General features: G+C 42.5%; 2 protein-coding genes across 2 annotated transcripts in view; one reads left to right on the top strand and one right to left on the bottom strand.

Annotated features, from left to right (window-relative positions):
- The window catches only part of LOC130436449 (protocadherin Fat 1), a 21,729-nt gene extending 4,760 nt beyond the window's left edge, over window positions 1-16,969 (bottom strand). Inside the window, exons 1-22 of the mRNA XM_056767096.1 lie at window positions 16,784-16,969; window positions 10,922-10,952; window positions 10,020-10,088; window positions 9,499-9,662; window positions 8,663-8,752; window positions 8,429-8,536; window positions 8,238-8,351; window positions 8,069-8,162; window positions 7,761-7,873; window positions 7,480-7,653; window positions 7,004-7,132; window positions 6,223-6,378; window positions 5,929-6,109; window positions 5,514-5,644; window positions 4,482-5,432; window positions 4,268-4,393; window positions 3,941-4,192; window positions 3,713-3,811; window positions 3,057-3,229; window positions 2,357-2,505; window positions 1,769-2,073; window positions 297-407 (exon numbers count right to left, since the gene is read on the bottom strand). Of these exons, the coding sequence (XP_056623074.1) occupies window positions 297-407; window positions 1,769-2,073; window positions 2,357-2,505; window positions 3,057-3,229; window positions 3,713-3,811; window positions 3,941-4,192; window positions 4,268-4,393; window positions 4,482-5,432; window positions 5,514-5,644; window positions 5,929-6,109; window positions 6,223-6,378; window positions 7,004-7,132; window positions 7,480-7,653; window positions 7,761-7,873; window positions 8,069-8,162; window positions 8,238-8,351; window positions 8,429-8,536; window positions 8,663-8,752; window positions 9,499-9,662; window positions 10,020-10,088; window positions 10,922-10,952; window positions 16,784-16,969 (3,906 nt within the window). The remainder of the gene's footprint in view (window positions 1-296; window positions 408-1,768; window positions 2,074-2,356; window positions 2,506-3,056; window positions 3,230-3,712; window positions 3,812-3,940; window positions 4,193-4,267; window positions 4,394-4,481; window positions 5,433-5,513; window positions 5,645-5,928; window positions 6,110-6,222; window positions 6,379-7,003; window positions 7,133-7,479; window positions 7,654-7,760; window positions 7,874-8,068; window positions 8,163-8,237; window positions 8,352-8,428; window positions 8,537-8,662; window positions 8,753-9,498; window positions 9,663-10,019; window positions 10,089-10,921; window positions 10,953-16,783) is intronic.
- On the top strand, window positions 16,968-26,795 carry LOC130436440 (mucin-2-like). The gene is made up of 8 exons (XM_056767090.1): window positions 16,968-18,892; window positions 19,199-20,613; window positions 20,767-21,721; window positions 21,791-21,951; window positions 22,738-24,364; window positions 24,515-25,113; window positions 25,771-26,493; window positions 26,788-26,795. The coding sequence occupies exons 1-8, from the start codon at window positions 16,968-16,970 to the stop codon at window positions 26,793-26,795; spliced, it is 7,413 nt and encodes a 2,470-aa protein (XP_056623068.1).

Raw genomic sequence — 26,795 nt, 5'->3', positions numbered from 1 at the left:
TCCTTCAAGGGACAGTTCACCCCAAAATAAAAATTCTCTCATTGTTTATTTCACCTCGTGTCACTTAAAACCTGTATGACTTTTTTCTTCTGCGTAACATAAAATATGTTTTTGACTTCCATTGTATGGACACAAAACCACCTAGAGATTTCTTAGAATATCTTCTTTTGTTTTCCACAGAAGAAAAAAAGAAAGTCATTCAGGTTCGGAATGACATGAGGGTGAATAAATGGTGACATCATTTTTATTTTTGGACAAACTATTCCTTTAACAAGACTTGTGCCGGACGATCCTACCTGGACTTTCACTATGGGAAATTTGTACGGGGAGATGCTGAATATTTCTGCTTCGTATTTCTCAGCGGTAAACTCAGGAGATTCGTTCACATTCTCAACCTGAACACGGACCTGAAGATAGAAAGTGAAATGTTAGTTCGGATGAGCACTGGTCCATTCTTTATGCAAATATGTTTCTACCTGTGCATCTAACTATGCAAGTTCACATTATTGCATTTCAGATGACCCAAAAATCCTCACAGCCTTAGAATGACGAAAAAATGAGTTAAACTTTGCTTATTGCTTGTCCTAACCCTGATAGCACAGGTAGTCTACGTCAGTAAGATGTCATCTGGAGATCAGGGCCTGTATTTATCAAGCTTCTGAGAACTACTCACAAGAACGTGGCTAATTGACTTCAGAGAAAAAAAATCGTAACAGCTCAAAACTGCTCTTCAAAGTTGGTTTCAAAGTCGTAATTTAAGTGAAGTGTGGCACTAAATCTTGAGTGTCAGGCTTCACGATGATTTATGACACTTTACTGTGCCGCAAACAGGATTCTGGATGACAACATTGACATGGACCAATCACTGAAAAGATTTCTCAGATACATTCATGTTGAATGGTGAAATTCCTAAAAGGAGATTATATTCAACACACATATGACAATAAAGACTTTCAAGAGAATACATTATGATAAAGACACGTTTCCACCATTTCTTAATTACCCATTTTAAACTGGGGCTGAAATTAGTTTTATTTGCCTAAGTCGAGTAGTTTCCCTTATATACGATATTGCTTTCGGTATACATTTTCTTCCGTGTGAAATCGCACACACCATTGAAAACAAAATAAAGCATAAGCAGAAAGCGCAAAAATTAATGCAAATTGCATGTCTTTAATTAACTGTCAAATATACACGTATTTAATGCATCACATATATAAAAAATGCCCCTTTGACACAAGTCTGTAAAATTCACATTTTCAAGCAAAAGATTCAGAAAATTAAGTATTTTTTAATTAAATTAATAAGTTGAAGCAACATAAAAACATATGTTGGCATGATTTGTTGATCATTTAATTTTTTACAGGATACCCACAGAGGCCTTGTATGGGCTATGGAACCCATATATTAAACATAGATAAACATTTGTTTTCATTTATGTGCCACTATGTACCAAACTGGATGGCACGACCTTGAAGCCCAGGGCCCCCTCGGGTTAATGGTAGTCATGGGCCCCTGGGGACTAGCCTCATTAGCACGGTCAGTAATCCATCCCTCGTGACAGATCACTTTTTGCTGCTAATCTTGCCGAGCCGGTTTCGTTGACATGCTTATTTCCGGCATTTTCACTAGTTACTGTAAGTGTAGTTAAATAACCTAAAAAAATTTGACTTATGTCTGTGTTTGTGCACATATGTTGTTTGTTTCTGGCCTATCTTTGATCTTAAAATTCAATCTTTGATGACAGAATTGTATGTGGGAATAATACCATGGTCTCCGCTGTATTTGGAGGAGTTCTGGAGTCTGTAGCTTCCACAGTGAGAATGTACCACTCCTCTTTCTCTTTGTCCAGCTCTTGGAGAGCTTTGATGGTTCCATCGGCATCCACAGAGAAGACATCCACGTGCGACCTGATGCTGTAGCTAACTGTATCCTGTGAACTTCCTGTGGATGCTTTGACTGTGCCCACTTTTGTGGCCACAGGTTCATTCTCTTTAATTGAGAAGTTGTAGGAGCTCGCAAAGGCCATGCCCTCCGTGAGTGACACCATTCTGATGTCGATCAAAACGTCAGCTGAAGTGAAAAATTTAAAGAATGAAAACAAAACTAAACAGTAATTGATTTTGCGTTTTTTCTTTATGGCGCATGCCAAAAGATCTGGCACAGTCTTAAAAAGTCATTCTGGTAAACAGGTTCTGCTACCTGCAGAATGCAAATGCTAAGTTCTAGTAATCTTATTACACAGAAAGTGTTTGCCTAGAAAAGACTGCCTGTGACCTCATTCAAATTCAAAGCGCCTGGTTATGGATGCTAACAACTATTGGTTACAAAAATGGTGATCTGCAAAAAATAAAACCTGTGGCAGATTTCGATGGCGTTCCGTGGTCCGTCACTTTAGCCGTAAGGTTGAGCAGTGTGTCTTCTGTGAGGTCACTGAGGTCGGACGTCAAAGTGACGTCTCCCGTCTCGGCATCCAGAGAGACCACAGAGGTGTCTTCAGAGAAACTATGAAACATGAGTTTTCCCTTATTTTTTGTTTTTACAAAGTTCTGTGATCAGAACCAAAGACCGAAGCATAGATATATATACATAGATGCCTCATTTTATCTTTTACAGATGCGTCCGCCCTTTTGGAACGGCCCACATTTAGGTTGCTGATGTCACTCACAGTTTATCAAAATGCCACAACATTGCACAGCCTCTGATTGTGGAAACTGCAGAGCTTTCTAAAAATGGACCAACCTTTTGTTTCTATATGGAACATATGAAAGGTTACTCGTGGTTTTAAATCTGGTAAACTTTTATGTCATGTTAGCTAACACATTCCACAATCGTCTTGTGTTGTGGAAGTTTAGCATTTATAATGTTTAGATCTAACCAACCGCATGTAACATTTCATAGTCAGAAAAAAACGTATAAACATGGTTGCAGATGCAAAGTCAGCTTGCCCTCGAGTTTTCATGGATTGGCTCGGAGGGTTCCAATATAGCGGATGACCTACGTAGAGCGGCCTACATCTAATCAGGCATCAATATGTATATATATCTTGTGTATACCTGTATGTCAGGAGCGAGTTATTTCCAGCATCTCTATCTGTTGCGTAGAGCGTCAATAGCAGGTCTCCAATTTTGGTGTCTTTAACTAGAATACTTTTGCTGTAGATTTTAGAGCTGAAGACAGGAGCGTTGTCATTGATATCTGTGATACTGACCCTCAGCGTGGTGATGTTCTGATGACCAAAAAAAGACATATAGTGTAGACATTGGCTACACAAACACGTAATTTCACACACAGTGAGGCTAGCTGGTCTTAACAGAGACCAATTACATGAAATACAATGAGGACAATGCATTTCTGACTTTCAAATATATAAGGAATCTTAAATAAATATACATTTACTTGAGCAACAATACTAGTTTTCTGGAAAATAAATAATTAATCAATCAAAATGAATTGGGTTTATATTTAAAACAAACTAAAAATGTAACTACCCAATTGGCAGATATTTTTCATGTTTTAAGCATAAATCAAGACTTAATGTCTTAATATCTAGGTTGTTTATTTCTGAAGTAATTGTATCTTGATTTAAGATTTTTTATATTTTTACTAGAAAACACAAGAAAATGTTTTACCTCATGCACAGAAAAATATATCTAATGCATTCACATTGACATCATGCCATGTACTAGTACAAAGAAAAGGAAATCACTACATTTCTCTGAGGAATCCCATGATCCATAGCAACGATGACCAAATCGTACACATCCTCTTTCTCCCGATCAAGTTCGCTGACAGCCAGCAGAGTCCCATCCTGGAGCAGAATTTTTTTTTCACAAATTGAAGAGTAATAGGTGTGTGTATATCCTCTAGTATGCTTCAATACATATCGATATCATGTTTATAAACAAAATTGCCTGATTATAACCAAATGTTTTCCCACCTCTTTAAATTGAAACAGGTCGCTGTGAGAGGAAGTGGATATGGTGACCCGCCCGTTGTCTCCAATGTCCGAGTCTGCTGCTGAGATCATGCACACCACTCCGGGTGAAGAGGACGTGTAAGCACCCTCCCGGATCTCAGTGAGCTCTGGGAGAGCCAAGAATTCTGGGTTGTTGTCATTGACGTCGAGAACAGTGATGTTGACCTGAGCTGTGGCGCTCTGACCGTCCACAGGCTGGTCTACTGCTACTGTCTAAAATAGACCATTCCGGAATTTAAAAATGTTTTTTTAAACGTTTTTCACATGTGTTTGAATGTTGCTTTGTACCTGTAGTATGTAATTGTCCTTAGTTTCTCTATCCAGGGTGGCATTAGTCCTGAGCAGTATTACGCCTTGAGCGTTGATAGCAAAGGTATCACTATCCAGGATAAAGTACCCTTTCGAAAACCCACCCTGAGTGGAAAGATAAACAAATCAAATGGTACAAAATGTTGGTGCTTTAAAGCTTTCTGAAATCAAACACCTTAAATCAAACACTTACCTCATCCTGATCTGTAACCTCCAGGGACACCAGAGCGCCTCCGCTTGGCAGATTTTCATAGACGGCCACATTGTACTGCTCCATACTAAACTCAGGCCCCTTATCGTTCACGTCTTCCACCCACACGATGACAACGGCACTTCCTATGAGAACTGGACTTCCTCCATCTCGTCCCTCCACCTGAAGAGTAAACCTCTTCACTCTGCTATAATCCAGCTTTTCAGCAAGATGTACGGAACCGGTCACAGCGTCTATGCTAAAGATGGGTGGTGTGGAAGGCGGCTCTTGTCTGACGATGTGATAGGTCACCACTGCGTTCGAACCCTTGTCTTTGTCAACCGCTGTTACGTTGAGCACATCTGTTCCTACCATCGCATGCTCTGACACCGTGACCTCGTATTGTTGCTTGGAAAATATGGGAGCATTGTCGTTGATGTCGGTTATCGAGATGTCCAATGTGATGGTGGTGAAACGTGATGGGCGACCTTGATCTCGGGCGGTGATCTCCAAGTTGTACTCATCCTTGTCCTCTCGGTCGAGAGGAGCCCCCACAGTTATCACTCCTGTTTCCTCATCGATAATAAACCTCCCGGCTCCTCCTAGAAGAGTGTACCACACTTCACCATTCAGATCCGAATCTGCATCCCTGGCCTGGACGGATGTTACGTTGTCTCCCACCGTGAGATCTTCTGGTATTGTAGCCCCTGCAGGGTTAAGTACAAACGCTGGACTGTTGTCGTTGATGTCCAGGACATCGACCTGAACAGATGCCTCGTCCCGGTTGGTTCCATCCGTTATGGACATCTGAACAGTGTAGCTGCTCTTCAGCTCATAGTCGAGTTTGACTTTGGTTGACAGAACACCTGTATTCTGGTCTATGGAGAACTTTTCGGCTTCGCTTTCAACCGTTAACGTCACAGGAACGATCGGGTCGATGGATAGGAAGTCTATCTGTACAGGAAAAAGTGCAGGTTAGTTTAGTCTAATTTTCAAATCATCTGAGGCCAGTCTTTGAGCTGTAAGTCCATGTACCTTCACAATATCTGCTCCTGACTGCTCTTCCTCTACCTGACCCTGGTACGTCTTCTTAAGGAACTGTGGACGGGAATCTCCAGGTGCCTTGATATCCACCAGAGCAGAAGTCGATCTGGTTATTACACCACCTAAAGGTGTGAAATTCACCCAAACATAAATATAATTTTATCATTTCTCACATCTATCCAAACTGGATATAACTTTCTTCTGAAGAACTCAAAAGATCTTTTAAAGATAGTTGGGAAAAAAAACCTAGACCCCATAGTATAAACAAAATTTCTCAAAATATATTTTGTGTTGCACGTAAGAAAGAGTCATAAACTGATTTTGAACCACATGAGGGTCAATAAATAATGATAAAAATGTTGTGTAATACTGACAAATCTATGTTCACCATGAAATGACAACATACCATCTTTTGCAGTCACATACAGCGCAAACTGAAGGATTTTGTTTTCCATCAGAGGAATTGTATTAAGCAGTGTAATCTCCCCAGTGTTCCCATCGATGCTAAAATAACCTTCTTCATTTCCAAACTCAATGGCATAACTGATTTCCCCATTTGGACCTTCATCCAGGTCTGCTGCCTCCACCTGAAATATATGATATAGCTTTTAGTTTGTGTGATGTAATCACAGTTCCACAATCTTCAGAAATGTACTCAAGTATCGATAAGATGACTCGAACAAAAACAGATCTCCGTCACCTTGACAACCGGCATTCCTGTGGTCTGATTGCTATAAACTTTGCCCTCGTACTTGGCCGATGTAAACCGTGGACTGTTGTCATTCTCATCCATGAGAATAACATTCACTTCGGCTGTCGCTGTGTTGCTGGACGGAGGATCGTCTTGTGCTTCAACCTTTAATTTTTGGAAGGAAAATGCGAGATTACTATGGTAGTGTTCAAATCAGCATACGGCTAATGCGATTGGACTAAGATGGGAGTCTTAAAGTTAAACCGTAGTTCTTTAAGGGATGTTTTCACATTCAATGTTTATATTTTCAATGCCTTTGAGCTGCTATTTCAGTCATTCAAGTCCTATCTACTTAAAATAGGTGAAGACTGATAGCTCTTAAAGAGACAGTTCACCCAAAAATGAAAATTCTGACATCATTCACTCACCCTCAGGTTGTTTCAAACCTGTACACATTTTGTTGTTAGCAATTTTCCATTCTGGGACATCATTACCATAAGGGGTACAAATATTTTTTTGTTCTGTTGAACACACAATGAGATACTTTGAAGAATTTAGGAAAACAAACCATTTTTGGGGCACCGTTGACTACCATTTAATTTGTTGTCCCAGAAGTGAAAATTACCAATTTTATTTCATTTATACACTTAAATGAAATGATGATAGAATTTTCATTTTTTTTGCAACTATTTCTTTAAATCATTGGCTAAAACACAGTAAGACAACTTTCCAACAACAATTAAACCTGACTTCAACTGTACCATACATTTTTATCTTTGGTTTCACTTACTTGAAAACTAAAGTTGGGTGTGTTCTCTCTGTCCAGCTCCACAGAATTCTTCACCCGAACAATTCCATCAGGACCGATTGAAAAAGGGACGGAGTCCGGAATAATCCGGAATGTTCCTACAAACCCTCCCTGGTGTGATGTAAACATTTTTTGATTTGTTATATAGATTTTTTTTATATTGATTTGAAATATTGTTATAAATATCATTTAAGTGTGATTTCACACAAAAGTGTCTTTGCTTAGCCCAAAATCCACCCCCAAAAGTATTTTAAATAATAGTTTGTTGCTCCCTTAACTCTTTGTAAATGGCTTTGAATAAAAGCGTCTGCTAGCTGACTAAATGTAAATGTAATGCATCTTTAAAAGTGGGCTTAATTTATCTTTATGTAAAGTATAATTAAGTTATATTTGTTTAATCATTTGAATAGCTTTTGATATATATTTCTTGTATATTTGTTTGCAGGACTTGAAAGTACCATGTCTAGATCGGTGACTCTAGTCTGAAACACAACTTGGTCGAGTGGAGAATTTTCTGGAATAGTGGCCGTGTACTGGTCCTGCTCAAATTTTGGTGGGTTATCATCCACATCCACTATAGTGACATATAGCACAGTGTTAGCAGTCTTACTGGTATCGTCCTGCTGAGTTGCCTGTTTAAAAAGGGAATGATAAGGATTAGAGAACAAAATTATTGTCTTTCATTAAAAAGAATAATTTCCTGTTTTAACTCATGTGTGGCTTAAATAACGTCTGATACCTGTAGGTAGACGGTTATCTGATCTATTTCCTCTCTGTCCAGTGCTGTTGTCACAGAGATGACCCCAGTGATTTGGTCGATTGCGAAGTGGGGCTGATATTTATTTGGATGGACTGAAACGGAAGTGTGAAAATATTTGTTTTATTAAAAACTGAGCCTTAATAAGTAATTGAAAGATTTCACGGTAGAGATGTTACTGTGATATCTATTGAAATTTAGGTAAGACTGTATTTAGACAAAACTGTATTATGTATGTTCTGATGAGAATGAATAACATCATTACATGTTATGTACAGTATAAAGAGTACCTGATGTTATGCTGTAAACTACCGGCTCGTTGATGCCTTTGTCTCCATCTTGTGCTTTAATGGCCTCAGGAGTGACCACTGAGAAGATCCCAACCTAATCGTGGAGAGAAAATATGTTTGGCCATAAATGCTTTTTTAAGTATTAATCTTGTACTTGAAAGTGACTTACCTGATTTTCCTCTATGGATGCTTTATAAAGGCTGTGATGGAAATATGGGTTTAGGTTGTCGTAATCCATAACTGTTATTGTAACTGTGGCAGTGTCATTGAGTCCATCTGGATCCTGCAAACAAACATTTTAAGTAGACTGGAGAGTCATTTTTGATAAGAAAGAAAAGCAGCCAAGCTGTAGATCTTTACTTTGGCTTCCACAGTAAAGATGTGGCTTTCAGCGACGTTGAAGTCCAAATGTTTTTTTAATTTAATGTTTCCGTCATTTCCCAACTCAAACTCATCTGGCGCTGAAGGCTGTGGGAAGAAGTGTTGTGGATTAAAATGACGATATTGATGCATTCATAAACAATCCAGTTTTCCTTCATGATTCATTACATATCTTTTTGTCAAAAAAAAAGATATACATCAGACTTGACTCACCACTATAGAATAAGAAAGTATGTTGTTACTTGGAGAGACGTCTGCATCTGCAGCTTGCACGTAAAGCACATATGAGCCCACTGCCTGCGTCTATAACACAAATATAACGGTTAACATAGTGATGAGAATTCTAGCAGCTGATCCTGCAAGTTTGAGACACTGAGCTCACCTCTGAAACCATGGCACTGTATGTTTTGCTTTGGAAGATGGGAGCATTGTCATTAACATCCCCAACGACTAGTGTTCGTATGTTTTTCATCTGAAATGCAAAACATTTATTTCATAGGGAAGGTTTAAGTTTATGTTTCATATATTTGTTTTTTGGTCAGATGTTACTGAATGATTTGATTATATATTACCGCCGGGTTTGTGTTTGTGCAGGTGATGGAATAAAACAGATTTCCTCCTGACTGAAAGAACAAGCAGTGGAAACATGATATGACACTTTATTGGATAAGGGACAACATTTCTTGACAATATTTAAAAAAAGAATTGTAATTTCTTTCTTTTCTTTCACCAAAAAGTTATATTTGGGGCTCATTGAAATACAGTTTAAAACCGTTATTTTCTGGCAATATACATATATTAAATCAAACCGATCAAATGTTAAAATAAAAGTGATGAGAATGTTGAAGTCTTATAACTTCATTCTATATTAAATTTTATATTGATTCATATAACATCAAACATTCAGTCATTTTACTGCATCCAAGTTCCCATTTAATATTTAAGTATTTGACACTAAAGTGCAGCCTGTTTGGGGAATAAAGTGTCACAGTATGTGTGTTTCAGTGTAAATGTATGGTACAAGGTTGGTAATTATGGTGAAAACAAACCTCTGAGAGCACTTCAGCATCCAATGGTTTGTTGGTGCGTACAATAGCATTAGTGTCTCCATCAGAGTAAACCAGTGTCAGGAATGTCACACCAATGGGAAAATAATGAAACTCCAGAACTACACGATCATCAGGTTGGATATTGCTGATAATCTCTATGTCTCCTGTAGGGCAGAGAGATAAATGTTTGGATTCTGGAACATTCATTTACTGAAGAAATATCAAGATATGAGGAAACGTGTAACAAGTCTGTAACAGTGTTAAGTTTTTTTTAAATGGTGATATAATTTTATTTTATTAAATATTATTGTTTAAGTAAAATATATGTATAAAATAATAATGATAATGATACATGAATCATTAATACATTACATTTTTAATAATAATATTATCTTTATTAATGCAATTATAATTAATAATAGTAACTTTAGCACTACTATTATAACATCCAGACGAATCTTGTTTCTTAAAAAAAATGTATTAATGTAATTTTCATTTTCTTTTCTTAAACGTTATCTCACCCTCATATCCCTCCTGGACGCTCCCTACAGTGATTTCACTTCCACGTTGACAATTGATCTCTGTTGTGCCTAAAAAAAACATAATTGGATACAGAAAAACAGATAAGGTCTTCTACTTTTACACACGAATTTCAATATATTGAAAATTGTTTTTCCATAGTTATACAAGTCATAATTTTCTTTCTTTACTATGTCAACAATATGAAAGAGGACTAAAAATGAGGTCAACTAACAATAGTACCCATTACGGCAAAAATGAAAGCTTCCTTTAAGCAGGTTTACATGGTTTGGAGACATGATTCAACCCCATGAACATTCCAAGCCTTACATCAAAACTCCAAGAAACTATTTGAATATAGCTCTGGTTCTTAGAAGAAGTAATTAATGCTGTGAAAGAAGTGAAGACAACTCCCTATTAATGAACACACAGGAATGTGTTTGCTACACTGGAGTGTCAGCTTCTTCTAAACCGAGACATTAATCCAGAGTAGACCCAGCCTGTTTTTCACATAGTATTGATCTGCAATTTGTGCTTGTTCTGGTTTAGTCGTTGATCTTAATGATTCATGTGACACATTCTCTACACGTAGATAGTTTTTTTGATAAACAAGACAACATTTCTGTCACATATAGATTTAGGTCTCTTACATTTTTGTAATTAAATTTAACTTACCGACAGCACTCCATGAGCTTTGAACATGCAGGCAGGCTAAAATAAATACGATTAAGGTCGTCTTTTTCATATTTCACTGGCTTTAACAACGCAGCCCGTGTTATGAAACCTGGAAGGAAAAGAATGATTCCTTGTGTATTTACGTGTTCGCTCTGTGTCGTTTTTTATTGCGTGCAATAAACTGTTATGGCCTGTTGAATAGATGTGAGCCAAAGTCAAAGGTTCTTACAGAAGCCAATAATGGTGATGTCATTTGTAGCCTACAGCATGGGGGATCATTTGCAGAGATGAATGTTATGTGCCTTTTTGACGTTTTATTTATTCGTGCCCTCCAAACATATTCTTTCACAGCTCTGAAAATCCAGTTCTGTGGATATGAACTCAAAAAAAAAACTTGTATGAGAGTGTTGACATACAGGTCAGAGCTGTACATAGAATTTTCTCAAATCATAAAGAGACATTTTCTTAAAATAATGAGGTAGGACATTGAGAGGTTTATCAACTGCACTGTGTTGTCACCTTTGTATTTTGATGTTTAGTAGCAACACCCACATTAACAATCCGTTGCCATAAATTAAAAGTCCTTTATGCTGGATTTTGGCCTGCAATTCAACAGGTTATAAAGATACAGCACATCACAACAATGGGTAATAAACCATTGCTGTGAAACTGGGCAGCCTTTTTTAACTCCATACTTCATGACGTGATCTCAGATTGTTTTATTGCTACACGCAAGTTACGAACCAGATTTATCGCAGCCAACTTTACAATTTTACTTGATGCACTTTCAGTGACATCACAGAAGGATCCTCCCCATCTTGCTCCAGTAACAAACAGAATGCATGCTAAAGACATTTTTGATTGAAGAATGACAAGTTGTTATAGAAGATGTGACTTCTTAAAAGAGCAACGATAAAACATTATTATAAAGTTTGCAATTCTGATTCTGATCCCTCTGCACACTAAGGAGGTGTGGAATTGTCTATATCGATAAAGTTAAAGTGTAGTATTTGATTTTAGTATGTTTTGTTAAAGCAAGCATCATTCATACAACATATCTTTGGTCAGTTACATCTTCTGGTCAATCATCAAATAATGTTGCTTTTTAAGATGTGACCTAAACAGAATCCAATCTTGTGGTTTTCATTTTCTTTTTGGTAAAAGTATACAAACGTTGCGGTTTGGTGGATGGATATTTGGTCACTGTATCATTCACTTTTATAGAGTGGATGCGCAAGTTTTCCCCAAAAGCTCAGGAGGAGTTTGTTCAACGTTCATCAGTTCCTGTCAATCAAGTATACTTACCCCACTCCTGTCAGCATAATTGCTACTGTTTCACCTCCCAAACCCCACCTATAATTCCATTCATTACTCATAATTATAGTCTTTTTTAAATGTACGTCACTGGGTTTTCGTAAGATACATTTTGAAACATTGTTTCAGTTGAATTAGCCGTCGCTGTATTTAATGAGCGATTTGAAAAGTGTTGTGTGTTCATGTACATCATTTATCTGCTTGTAAATAGTGATAGTTTACCTGCTGTTTTTCTTCCCATACGATGTACACCGGTTTTTGGATATTTTGGCCTAAAAAATTCAGACGCATTCAATGCCTAATATAACAAATTCTATCTTCTGTTATACAAGTGATGAAGACGGACTCTTTGAAATGTCACTGTGTGGATGCCTCTTTTGAAATGGTCATGCAAGAAAAAGTTAAGTGTAATTTATGCCATAAAACCTGTTTTGCATTTTTTTTTGCCAAGCTTCATTATATTGCTGTACAGAAATGACTGCCTTACTTAAGACTATTGGGAGGTACCAAAATTTTACAGAGAGAGTGTATTCTCCTCTGACTGGTACAGAAAAACAATGGTGGGTTGAACCTATAGCACAGGTGCATCAGCAGGTGGTGACTGTAAGGAATATAAAACTTATGGGTCGCAGGATACAGGACAGTAAAGCACTACTGTTTCTCAAACAACTGCACATCTGGTAAGACTCTTCATTCATATGTTATTCCATCTGTTTGAATTAGATAGGCCTTGTTCATCATTGTTGTACACTAAATATGTATATTTCTTCAAAATATTATGTTGTAATTTATATTGTTAGTAGAAAAAATATTTAACTGAATTGAATTAAGTTGTTATAAAATGGTTTTATTTGAAGTATAAAAGCACCAGTTCAGGCCCAGCTTCTGATTTAAGATTATTAATGGAAATTAATGCCAAGGCTTAAAGGAAAATTTAATTTGTTGTACAATATTTACCGATGTCTTTCTCAAATATTGAGTCTAGTGCAAAGTCTGTGAAGACACATTTTCGTATGCACATATTGAGAATGTTATTAATGGTTGTGGCATATTGTGTATATAGTGATGGTTGATGTGGTTGTGGCTGCGCTATATTGTAAATATCGTCACTGTTGGACTGAAACCTAGTATCACCAAAAAACAAATGGAATGCTATAAAAGATATTCTGAGGGTAGATGTGGTTGAGTCTGTTGTACACACATACTATATAGATATAATATGAAGAGTTTGGTTCCAAAATGAGAGAACTCTGTTTTTTTATCATGTTTTTTTATTTTAATTAGTATCATTCAAACTGCAGTTTGTTTGTTTTGATTTCGGCCATAATAACTAAACTAATACACTATTAAACATAATATAAACACAATAACATAATAAAAAAAGAGTTCATATATTGTTGCTATCCTTCTGAAACCTTTCAGTTTTTCAGGAAATGGAAAAAACACTATATTAAATGATTAAATGCTATTGATCGGCACATTTTAATACTTTTTATTGGTCAGATATTTGCAAAACCCAGTGAAAAATATTAAGTATAAATAAAAATGATGATTTATGACCAATAAAATCAGAGGTACCAGATTTCCAAAGAAGAGGAGCGATATACTGTAAATGACCCAAAATGAAGTCGCTTCTTGAATTCACATAAACATGAGGTCTCCAACTGGATCATATTGTAGTTATATGTATTACAAAAAAAATTTCAGCTGGGAGCTGTATTTTTAACCCTAACTAGTTAAGGGGCCACAAAAAAGACACTTTTAAGTGTAGGTCTCAAGGTCAAAAGAGAAACACTTAGGATTTAGAGATGCTTTGATTCATTGGTCAGGTTGACATTATGCAGAAAGATAATTTTTACATCCTTTATGGCATATGGTTATCCATGGATGAGAATGGCAAGATTTATTGGGCTTAAATTAAAACGTAAATTGTGAAAATGTTGTTCAGGGAGCATGAACAGTCCATCACAAATAATTGTTTTTAAGATATTATGCCTGCTGAAAAATAAACAATAGAACCCTGCTCAAAACCCAATAGAAAATGTATTATTATTTCAATGGGATTTAATGGTTATAATAGGAATTGTATTGTTTTGAATCGGAATTGGAATACTAATGGAAAAGCTATTTACATTTACATTTACATTTACATTTATTCATTTGGCAGATGCTTTTATCCAAAGCGCCTTACATTGCATTATCCTAAACATTTTTGATTCTAAGTTCATGCAATCCCTTGGGATCAAACCTTTGACCTTGTCGTTGTTAGGGTGCTCTAACCACTGAGCTACAGGAAAGCGATCATACTGGTATTAATGCAAATCGTTAGTATTTCTGTGATGGTTTCAGCAGGGTATCAATGTAGATACCGTAGTCTGTGCCATATAGTGTAGAAAAGATGAGTTAGGTGAGATTTTTGTATTTTGAAAGAGTCTTATGACACACTGTATTGTCCACATAGAGATCTGGGGGCCTGTGTATATAAACTTTGCATAAATTTCACAGTCAAAGTGTGTTTTTACAGTGTTAAGATATTTACGCTAAGTTCAGTTTCATAACATTTTTTATCAATCTGTATATCAGTATATGCATGAAAAATTGTGAACAAACATTTCGATTTCACTTCTCTGATTGTCCATAACAAACTGGTAGTGATATGCTTCGCTCTTTAATGGAGGTGATGTGTAAATTAATTTGTTATATTTTTGCCTGAATTATTTCTTTGTTCACTTTAAGTTTACCGTGTCTTTGGCTTTTCTATATTCTATTTTTCCCACTCTCAATAGCCACAGATACACAAAAACAAAGAGAAATGAGGAGAGTCCTCTCAGTTAAGATGTTACTAGTTTTAAGTCTAGTCCTACTGGTGGCCAGTGTGAGTGATGGAAGGATTGTGAAAAACATGTTGCCGCCCAAGCAGTCTCAAGAGGACTCGGCAATAGACAAAATAATTGAAGTTGACAGTGGTAAGTTACAGACTTTAGCATTTCTTTCATATATTCCATCTCTGTCTAACTGTGTGAATGCCGGATGCCATGTTGCCATATAAATCCCGATGTTTAGCCTCTCACATGAAATGCAGAATAAAGTTTAATCACAGTAATCTTTTTACAAAGGTCAATCTCAGAAAGGTGTATCCGTTCCTGATCCAAGTGTTAATGACAGCAGTGAGTAACAACACTCAGACTATTCTTTCTGTTTCCTAATGTTAAGGTAACAGAGCTCTGGCTTTTTGTTCATAGTCTTTCCTGTTCGTCTCTGCATTTTAAGAATGCCATGTTGCCAAGTTATATATAACATGAAATACAGATTTAATGACACAAATCAATTTCAAAATGCAGAAAAATTTAGTCACAATAATATTTTACACCAAGGTCAATCCAGTGAAGACAAAACGAGTTCTGCTGAAGATACTGACAGTGGTGAGTAACAGAGCTCTGGCTTTTTGTTCAAAGTCCCTTCTGTTTCTCTCTGCATTTTAGGGATGCCATGTTGCCATGTTATATACTGTACCACATGAAATGCAGATTTAAAGACACAAATCTGTTTCAAAATGCAGAAAAATTTAGTCACAATAATATTTTACACCAAGGTCAATCCAGTGAAGACAAAACGAGTTCTGCTGAAGATACTGACAGTGGTGAGTAACAGAGCTCTGGCTTTTTGTTCATAGTCCCTTCTGTTTCTCTCTGCAATTTAGGGATGCCATGTTGCCATGTTATATACCACATGTTATGCAGATTCAATGATCCAAATCTATTTCCCCAAGGCCCATCTCAAAAATCAAACCAAACTTTATATGTCCTGTTGCCAGAAGGGAGTTAAAAATTACATTGATCTACATTATTTTCTATTAATTTCACATACAATGCAAAAAAAAGTTTAGTGCAAACAATCTGTTTCACACAGATCGCTTAAAAGAATTTACCCAGGAATGACAAAATTGGTGCAATGGATTTTTTTACATTCTTTACTGTTTCTTAAGGTAGCCATGTTGTATTTCACATGTTAAATAATTTATCACAACAATCTATTTCACTCTTAGGTCTATCTCATAAGGTTTCATCCAAGGACGGCAAAACAAGTGCTAAAGATAACACCAGACGTGAGTTTCATTTTCTTATCTGTTCAGGTTTCCATGTTGTGTTTCATTCAATAGTGCAGAATAAATCTTAATCACAATGATTTGTTTTATAAAGGTCATATTCATAAGCATCCATCCAAGAAACACAAAGCGAATGCTAAAGACAATGCCAAAAGTGAGTAACTTTTATTTTTCCTCCTCTGTTCCTCTCCGTGTTGTAACGATGCCGTATTGCCATACTATATTTGACATGACATAAAGAATAGACTTTAATCACAAAAATCTATTTAAACCAAGGTCATACTAATAAGTGTCCGTTCAGTAAAGACAAAATATGTTCTGCTGATGACAGTGGTGACTAACAGAGCTCCTATTATTTTTTTCAAATTTAACTCGTAGTTTCTCTGTGTGACTTAAAGATGCCATGTTAAATTTCAAATGATTAGAAAATCTATTGAAATAATACTAATCTATTTTACCAAGATCAATCTCATAAGGACTCATCAAGGAAAGAAAAAGCAAGTGCAGAGGATAAACATTCCAGATGTGAGTTGAAATGTGAACCCCTTTCTTTTATATTTTTTTGCTCTCATTGCTCTCATGTTACCATATTTTATTTCACATGCTATTCAGTGGATCATGTTAGTACCTTCCTCTATTTCACCAAGGTCATTGTTATAAGGAGTTATTCACCTCAACGATAAGCCCCACCACAACCTCAAGCCCTACTACCACCAAAAGTCTAACCACAACGACAAGGCCCACCTCGACATCAAGCCCAAACACGACGTCAGGTCCCAACACCACATCAAGTCCGATCACAACCTCAAGTCCCACAGCCTCAAGCCACTCCACCGCAACCTCAAGTCGCACCGCCATGCCAGTTGCCACCACAACCTCAAGTCCCACCACCACGTCAAGCCTCACCACAACACTAAGCCCCACCTCAACATCGAGCCCCACCACAACCTCAAGTCCAGCAACAACTTCAAGCCCCACCAAAACATCAAGTCCCACCACCAAGTCTGGCCCCACCACCACATCAGGATCCATCACAACCTCAAGTCCCAGCACAACCTCAACTCCCAGCACAACTTCAAGCCCCACCACGACCTCAAGCCCCAGCACCACCTTAAGACCAACCACAACAATTAGACCCACCTCAACATTAAGCACTGCAACAACTGCCAGCCGCACCACCACATCAAACCCGACCACACCCTCAAATCACACCACAACCTCAAATCCCATTGTCACCTCAGACCCCCCCACAACAACCTCAAGCCGCACAACAACGCAAAGCCCCGCCACCACAGCATCAAGCCCCACCACCACAAAATCCAGCCCCACCACCACGTCAGGTGCCACCATCTCAACCTCAAGTCCCACCACAACGTCAAGTCCCACCACAGCATCAAGCCTCACCACGGCAACATCAAGCCCAACCACCACGTTAGGCGCCACCATCTCAACCTCAAGTCCCACCACCACCTCAGGGCCCACCACAGCATCAAGCCTCACCACGACAACATCAAGCCCCAACACCACGTCAGGCGCCACCATCTCAACCTCAAGTCAAACCACCACCACCTCAGGGCCCACCAAAACGATTAGGCCCATTTCAACACTAAGCATTGCTACAACTTCAGGTCTCACCACAAGATCAAGCCCCACCACCACAACCTCAAGTCGCACCACCACAACATCAAGCCCCACCACCACTTCAAGCAACACCACTACAATAAACCCAACCACAACCTCGAGCTCAACCACATCAGGACCCACCACAACATCAAGCCCCACCACAACGTCTGGCCCCATATCCACATCGGCCGCCAGCACAACCTCAAGCCCCAACACAACATCAAGCCCCATAACTTCAAGTCTCACCATCACTTCAGGCCCCTACACAACATTAAGTCTCACCACCTCAACATCAAGTCACACCACAACCTCAACGCCCAGCACAACTTCAATACCCACCACGACCTCAAGCCCTACCACCATACCAAGCCCCACCACAACGCTAAGGCCCACCTCAACATTAAGCATTGCAATAACTTCAAGCCCCACCACCACATCAAACTCGACCACAACCTCAAAGCCCACCACCACCTCAGACCCCCCCACCACAACCTCAAGCCCCACCACAACGCAAAGCCCAACCTCAACATCAAGCCCCACCACAACGCAAAGACCCACCTCAACATCAATCCCCACCACCACAACATCAAGCCCCACCACCACATCAAGCCCCACCACCACATCAGGCGCTACTAGAACCTCAAGTCCAACCACCACAACATCAAGTCCCACCACTACAACCTCAAGTCCCACCACCTCTTCAGGCCCCACCACAACCTCAACTCCCACCACAACCTCAAGTCCCACCACCACGTCAGGACCCACCACAACTTCAGTTCCCATCACAATGTCTGGCCCAACAACCACGTCGGACACCACCACAACCTCAAGTCTCACCACCACCACATCAAGCCCCACCACCACAACATCAAGCCCCACCACCACAACATCCAGCCCCACCACCACGTCAGGCGCCACCACCACGTCAGGCGCCACCACAACCTCAAGTCCCACCACCACAACCTCAAGTCCCACCACCACAACCTCAAGTCCCACCACCACAACTTCAAGTCCCCCCACCACAACCTCAAGTCCCACCACCACAACTTCAAGTCCCACAACAACAACCTCAAGTCCCACCACCACAACAACAAGTCCCACCACAGCAACCTCAAGTCCCACCACCACAACAACAAGCCCCACTACCACAACACCAAGCCCCACCATCACAACCAGAAGTCCCACCAAAATGTCAAGCCACACAAAATCAAGTTCAGAGGAGGATTCTACTGGCGAATCACAAGAAAAAAGCACTAGTAAGTTTTACAATCTCTTTTTTAGTCAATTTCCTTTTACTGAGATTTTGAATGTGTTCATTGTAACAGTCACATGATATACATAATATATATTAATTCTTGGATTTTATATTTCTGTTTTGTCCTACCCCTTCTTCTTTCTAACCTTTTCAGAAACCCATGCTCCACCTTCTTGTTCAAATTCCAATTCAAAGTCAAAGGATCCAAAATGTACGAGCCCCACCACAACCTCAAGCCCCTCCACGACAACATCAAGTCCCACCACCACAACCTCAAGTCCCACCACCTCATCAGGCCCCACCACAACATTAAGTCCCACCACCTCAACATCAAGCCCCACCACAACCTCAATTCCCAGCACAACATCAAGCCCCACCACAACCTCAACTCCCACCTCAAGTCCCACCACCACGTCAGGACCCACCACAACATCAGTTCCATTCACAACGTCTGGCCCCACAACCACGTCGGACGCCACCACAACCTCAAGTCTCACCACCACAACATCAAGCCCCACCACCACAACATCAAGCCCAACCACCACAACCTCAAGTCCCACCACCACAACCTCAATTCCCACCACAACAACCTCAAGTCCCACAACAACCACAAGTCCCACAACGACCTCTAGCCCCTCCACTACAACCTCAAGTCCCACTACCTCTTCAGGCCCCACCACAACATTAAGAACCACCACCTCAACATCCAGCCCCACCACAACCTCAACTCCCACCACAACCTCAAGTCCCACCACCACGTCAGGACCCACCACAACTTCAGTTCCCATCACAACGTCTGGCCCCACAACCACGTCGGACACCACCACAACCTCAAGTCTCACCAACACAACATCAAGCCCCACCACCACAACATCAAGCCCAACCACCACAACAACAAGTCCCACAACCACAACCTCAAGTCCCACAACAACCACAAGTCCCACAACCACAACCTCAAGTCCCACCACCACAACCTCAAGTCCCACAACCACAACCGCAAGTCCCACCACAACATCAAGCCCCACCACAACATCAGGCGCTACTAGAACCTCAAGTCCCACCACCACAATATCAAGTCCCACCACTACAACCTCAAGTCCCACCACCTCTTCAGGCCCCACCACAACCTCAACTCCCACCACAACCTCAACTCCCACCACAACCTCAAGTCCCACCACCACAACCTCAAGTCCCACCACCACATCAAGCCCCACCACCACATCAGGCGCTACTAGAGCCACAAGTCCCACCACCACAACATCAAGCCCCACCACAACCTCAACTCCCAGCACAACATCAAGCCCCACCACAACCTCAACTCCCACCACAACCTCAAGTCCCACCACCACAACCTCAAGTCCCACCACCACAACCTCAAGTCCCACCACCACAACCTCAAGTCCCACCACCACAACTTCAAGTCCCACCACAACAACCTCAAGTCCCACCACCACAACAACAAGTCCCACCACAACAACCTCAAGTCCCACCACCACAACAACAAGCCCCACCACCACAACACCAAGCCCCACCATCACAACCAGAAGTCCCACCAAAATGTCAAGCCACACAAAATCAAGTTCAGAGGAGGATTCTACTGGCGAATCACAAGAAAAAAGCACTAGTAAGTTTTACAATCTCTTTTTTAGTCAATTTCCTTTTACTGAGATTTTGAATGTGTTCATTGTAACAGTCACATGATATACATAATATATATTAATTCTTGGATTTTATATTTCTGTTTTGTCCTACCCCTTCTTCTTTCTAACCTTTTCAGAAACCCATGCTCCACCTTCTTGTTCAAATTCCAATTCAAAGTCAAAGGATCCAAAATGTACGAGCCCCACCACAACCTCAAGCCCCTCCACGACAACATCAAGTCCCACCACCACAACCTCAAGTCCCACCACCTCATCAGGCCCCACCACAACATTAAGTCCCACCACCTCAACATCAAGCCCCACCACAACCTCAACTCCCAGCACAACATCAAGCCCCACCACAACCTCAACTCCCACCTCAAGTCCCACCACCACGTCAAGACCCACCACAACATCAGTTCCATTCACAACGTCTGGCCCCACAACCACGTCGGACGCCACCACAACCTCAAGTCTCACCACCACAACATCAAGCCCCACCACCACAACATCAAGCCCAACCACCACAACCTCAAGTCCCACCACCACAACCTCAATTCCCACCACAACAACCTCAAGTCCCACAACAACCACAAGTCCCACAACGACCTCTAGCCCCTCCACTACAACCTCAAGTCCCACTACCTCTTCAGGCCCCACCACAACATTAAGAACCACCACCTCAACATCAAGCCCCACCATAACCTCAACTCCCACCACAACCTCAAGTCCCACCACCACGTCAGGACCCACCACAACTTCAGTTCCCATCACAACGTCTGGCCCCACAACCACGTCGGACACCACCACAACCTCAAGTCTCACCAACACAACATCAAGCCCCACCACCACAACATCAAGCCCAACCACCACAACAACAAGCCCCACCACCACAACATCCAGCCCCACCACCACGTCAGGCGCCACCACCATGTCAGGCGCCACCACAACCTCAAGTCCCACCACCACAACCTCAAGTCCCACCACCACAACCTCAAGTCCCACCACAACCTCAAGTCCCACCACCACAACCTCAAGTCCCACAACCACAACCTCAAGTCCCACCACCACAACTTCAAGTCCCACCACAACATCAAGCCCCACCACAACATCAGGCGCTACTAGAACCTCAAGTCCCACCACCACAATATCAAGTCCCACCACTACAACCTCAAGTCCCACCACCTCTTCAGGCCCCACCACAACCTCAACTCCCACCACAACCTCAACTCCCACCACAACCTCAAGTCCCACCACCACAACCTCAAGTCCCACCACCACATCAAGCCCCACCACCACATCAGGCGCTACTAGAGCCACAAGTCCCACCACCACAACATCAAGTCCCACCACTACAACCTCAAGTCCCACCACCTCTTCAGGCCCCACCACAACCTCAACTCCCACCGCAACCTCAAGTCCCACCACCACGTCAGGACCCACCACAACTTCAGTTCCCATCACAACGTCTGGCCCCACAACCACGTCGGACACCACCACAACCTCAAGTCTCACCACCACAACATCAAGCCCCACCACCACAACATCAAGCCCCACCACCACAACATCCAGCCCCACCACCTCGTCAGGCGCCACCACCACGTCAGGCGCCACCATAACCTCAAGTCCCATCACCACAACCTCAAGTCCCACCACCACAACCTCAAGTCCCACCACAACAACCTCAAGTCCCACCACCACAACCTCAAGTCCCACCACCACAACTTCAAGTCCCACCACAACAACCTCAAGTCCCACCACCACAACAACAAGTCCCACCACAACAACCTCAAGTCCCACCACAACAACCTCAAGTCCCACCACCACAACAACAAGCCCCACCACCACAACACCAAGCCCCACCATCACAACCAGAAGTCCCACCAAAATGTCAAGCCACACAAAATCAAGTTCAGAGGAGGATTCTACTGGCGAATCACAAGAAAAAAGCACTAGTAAGTTTTACAATCTCTTTTTAAGTCAATTTCCTTTTACTGAGTTTTTGAATGTGTTCTTTGTAACAGTCACATGATATACATAATATATATTAATTCTTGGATTTTATATTTCTGTTTTGTCCTACCCCTTCTTCTTTCAAACCTTTTCAGAAACCCATGCTCCACCTTCTTGTTCAAATTCCAATTCAAAGTCAAAGGATCCAAAATGTACGAGCCACACCACAACCTCAAGCCCCTCCACGACAACATCAAGTCCCACCACCACAACCTCAAGTCCCACCACCTCATCAGGCCCCACCACAAAATTAAGTCCCACCACTTCAACATCAAGCCCCAACACAACCTCAACTCCCAGCACAACATCAAGCCCCACCACCACAACATCAAGCCCCACCACCACAACATCAAGCCCCACCACCACAACCTCAAGTCCCACCACCACAACCTCAAGTCCCACCACCACAACTTCAAGTCCCACCACAACAACCTCAAGTCCCACCACCACAACAACAAGTCCCACCACAACAACCTCAAGTCCCACCACAACAACCTCAAGTCCCACCACCACAACAACAAGCCCCACCACCACAACAACAAGTCCCACCACAACAACCTCAAGTCCCACCACCACAACATCAAGCCCCACCACCACAACCTCAAGTCCCACCACCACAACCTCAAGTCCAACCACAACTTCAAGTCCCACCACCACGTCAGGACCCACCACAACATCAGTTCCCATCACAACGTCTGGCCCCACAACGACGTCGGACTCCACCACAACCTCAAGTCTCACCACCACAACATCAAGCCCCACCACCACAACATCAAGCCTCACCACCACAACATCAAGCCCAACCACCACAACCTCAGGTCCCACCACCACAACCTCAATTCCCACCACAACAACCTCAAGTCCCACAACAACCACAAGTCCCACAACGACCTCTAGCCCCTCCACTACAACCTCAAGTCCCACTACCTCTTCAGGCCCCACCACAACATTAAGAACCACCACCTCAACATCAAGCCCCATCACAACCTCAACTCCCAGCACAACATCAAGCCCCACCACCACAACATCAAGCCCAACCACCACAACATCAAGCCCCACCACCACAACCTCAACTCCCACCACAACCTCAAGTCCCACCACCAAGTCAGGACCCACCACAACTTCAGTTCCCATCACAACGTCTGGCCCCACAACCACGTCGGACACCACCACAACCTCAAGTCTCACCACCACAACATCAAGCCTCACAACCACAACATCAAGCCCAACCACCACAACATCAAGCCCCACCACCACAACCTCAAGTCCCACCACCACAACCTCAAGTCCCACCACCACAACTTCAAGTCCCACCACAACAACCTCAAGTCCCACCACCACAACAACAAGTCCCACCACAACAACCTCAAGTCCCACCACCTCAACATCAAGCCCCACCACAACCTCAACTCCCACCACAACCTCAAGTCCCACGACCACGTCAGGACCCACCACAACTTCAGTTCCCATCACAATGTCTGGCCCAACAACCACGTCGGACACCACCACAACAACAAGTCCCACCACAACAACCTCAAGTCCCACCACCACAACAACAAGCCCCACCACCACAACACCAAGCCCCACCACAACATTAAGAACCACCACCTCAACATCAAGCCCCACCACAACCTCAACTCCCACCACAACTTCAAGTCCCACCACCACGTCAGGACCCACCACAACATCAGTTCCCATCACAACGTCTGGCCCCACAACGATGTCGGACGCCACCACAACCTCAAGTCTCACGACCACAACATCAAGCCCCACCACCACAACATCAAGCCTCAAAACCACAACATCAAGCCCAACCACCACAACCTCAAGTCCCACCACCACAACCTCAATTCCCACCACAACAACCTTAAGTCCCACAACAACCACAAGTCCCACAACGACCTCTAGCCCCTCCACTACAACCTCAAGTCCCACTACCTCTTCAGGCCCCACCACAACATTTAGAACAACCACCTCAACATCAAGCCCCACCACAACCTCAACTCCCACCACAACCTCAAGTCCCACCACCAAGTCAGGACCCACCACAACTTCAGCTCCCATCACAACGTCTGGCCCCACAACCACGTCGGACACCACCACAACCTCAAGTCTCACCACCACAACATCAAGCCTCACCACCACAACATCAAGCCCCGCCACCTCATCAGGCCCCACCACAACATTAAGTCCCACCACTTCAACATCAAGCCCCACCACAACCTCAACTCCCAGCACAACATCAAGCCCCACCACAACCTCAACTCCCACCACAACCTCAAGTCCCACCACCACAACCTCAAGTCTCACCACCACAACCTCAAGTCCCACCACCACAACCTCAAGTCCCACCACCACAACTTCAAGTCCCACCACAACAACCTCAAGTCCCACCACCACAACAACAAGTCCCACCACAACAACCTCAAGTCCCACCACCACAACAACAAGCCCCACCACCACAACACCAAGCCCCACCATCACAACCAGAAGTCCCACCAAAATGTCAAGCCACACAAAATCAAGTTCAGAGGAGGATTCTACTGGCGAATCACAAGAGAAAAGCACTCGTAAGTTTTACAATCTCTTTTTTAGTCAATTTCCTTTCACTGAGTTTTTGAATGTGTTCGTTGTAACAGTCACATGATATACATAATATATATTAATTCTTGGATTTTATATTTCTGTTTTGTCCTACCCCTTCTTCTTTCTAACCTTTTCAGAAACCCATGCTCCACCTTCTTGTTCAAATTCCAATTCAAAGTCAAAGGATCCAAAATGTAAGAGCCCCACCACAACCTCAAGCCCCTCCACGACAACATCAAGTCCCACCACCACAACCTCAAGTCCCACCACCTCATCAGGCCCCACCACAACATTAAGTCCCACCACCTCAACATCAAGCCCCACCACAACCTCAACTCCCAGCACAACATCAAGCCCCACCACAACCTCAACTCCCACCACAACCTCAAGTCCCACCACCACGTCAGGCGCCACCACAACCTCAAGTCCCACCACCACAACCTCAAGTCCCACCACCACAACCTCAAGTCCCACCACCTCAACATCAAGCCCCACCACAACCTCAACTCTCACCACAACCTCAAGTCCCACCACCACGTCAGGACCCACCACAACATCAGTTCCCATCACAACGTCTGGCCCCACAACCACGTCGGACGCCACCACAACCTCAAGTCTCACCACCACAACATCAAGCCCCACCACCACAACATCAAGCCTCACCACCACAACATCAAGCCCAACAACCACAACCTCAAGTCCCACCACCACAACGTCAATTCCCACCACAACAACCTCAAGTCCCACAACAACCACAAGTCCCACAACAACCTCTAGCCCCTCCACTACAACCTCAAGTCCCACTACCTCTTCAGGCCCCACCACAACATTAAGAACCACCACCTCAACATCAAGCCCCACCAAAACCTCAACTCCCACCACAACCTCAAGTCCCACCACCACGTCAGGACCCACCACAACTTCAGTTCCCATCACAACGTCTGGCACCACAACCACGTCGGACACCACCACAACCTCAAGTCTCACCACCACAACATCAAGCCCCACCACCACAACATCAAGCCCAACCACCACAACCTCAAGTCCCACCACCACAACCTCAAGTCCCACCACCACAACTTCAAGTCCCACCACAACAACCTCAAGTCCCACCACCACAACAACAAGTCCCACCACAACAACCTCAAGTCGCACCACAACAACATCAAGCCCAACCACCACAACATCAAGCCCCACCACCACAACATCCAGCCCCACCACCACGTCACGTGCCACCACCATGTCAGGCGCCACCACAACCTCAAGTCTCACCACCACAACCTCAAGTCCCACCACAACAACATCAAGTCCCACCACCACAACAACAAGTCCCACCACAACAACCTCAAGTCCCACCACCACAACAACAAGCCCCACCACCACAACACCAAGCCCCACCATCACAACCAGAAGTCCCACCAAAACGTCAAGCCACACAAAATCAAGTTCAGAGGAGGATTCTACTGGCGAATCACAAGAAAAAAGCACTAGTAAGTTTTACAATCTCTTTTTTAGTCAATTTCCTTTTACTGAGTTTTTGAATGTGTTCATTGTAACAGTCACATGA

Source organism: Triplophysa dalaica, chromosome 2 (genome assembly GCF_015846415.1).
Source record: "Triplophysa dalaica isolate WHDGS20190420 chromosome 2, ASM1584641v1, whole genome shotgun sequence".
In the NCBI taxonomy this organism is placed as follows: domain Eukaryota; kingdom Metazoa; phylum Chordata; class Actinopteri; order Cypriniformes; family Nemacheilidae; genus Triplophysa; species Triplophysa dalaica.
This window is presented reverse-complemented; position numbering and strand designations above follow the sequence as displayed.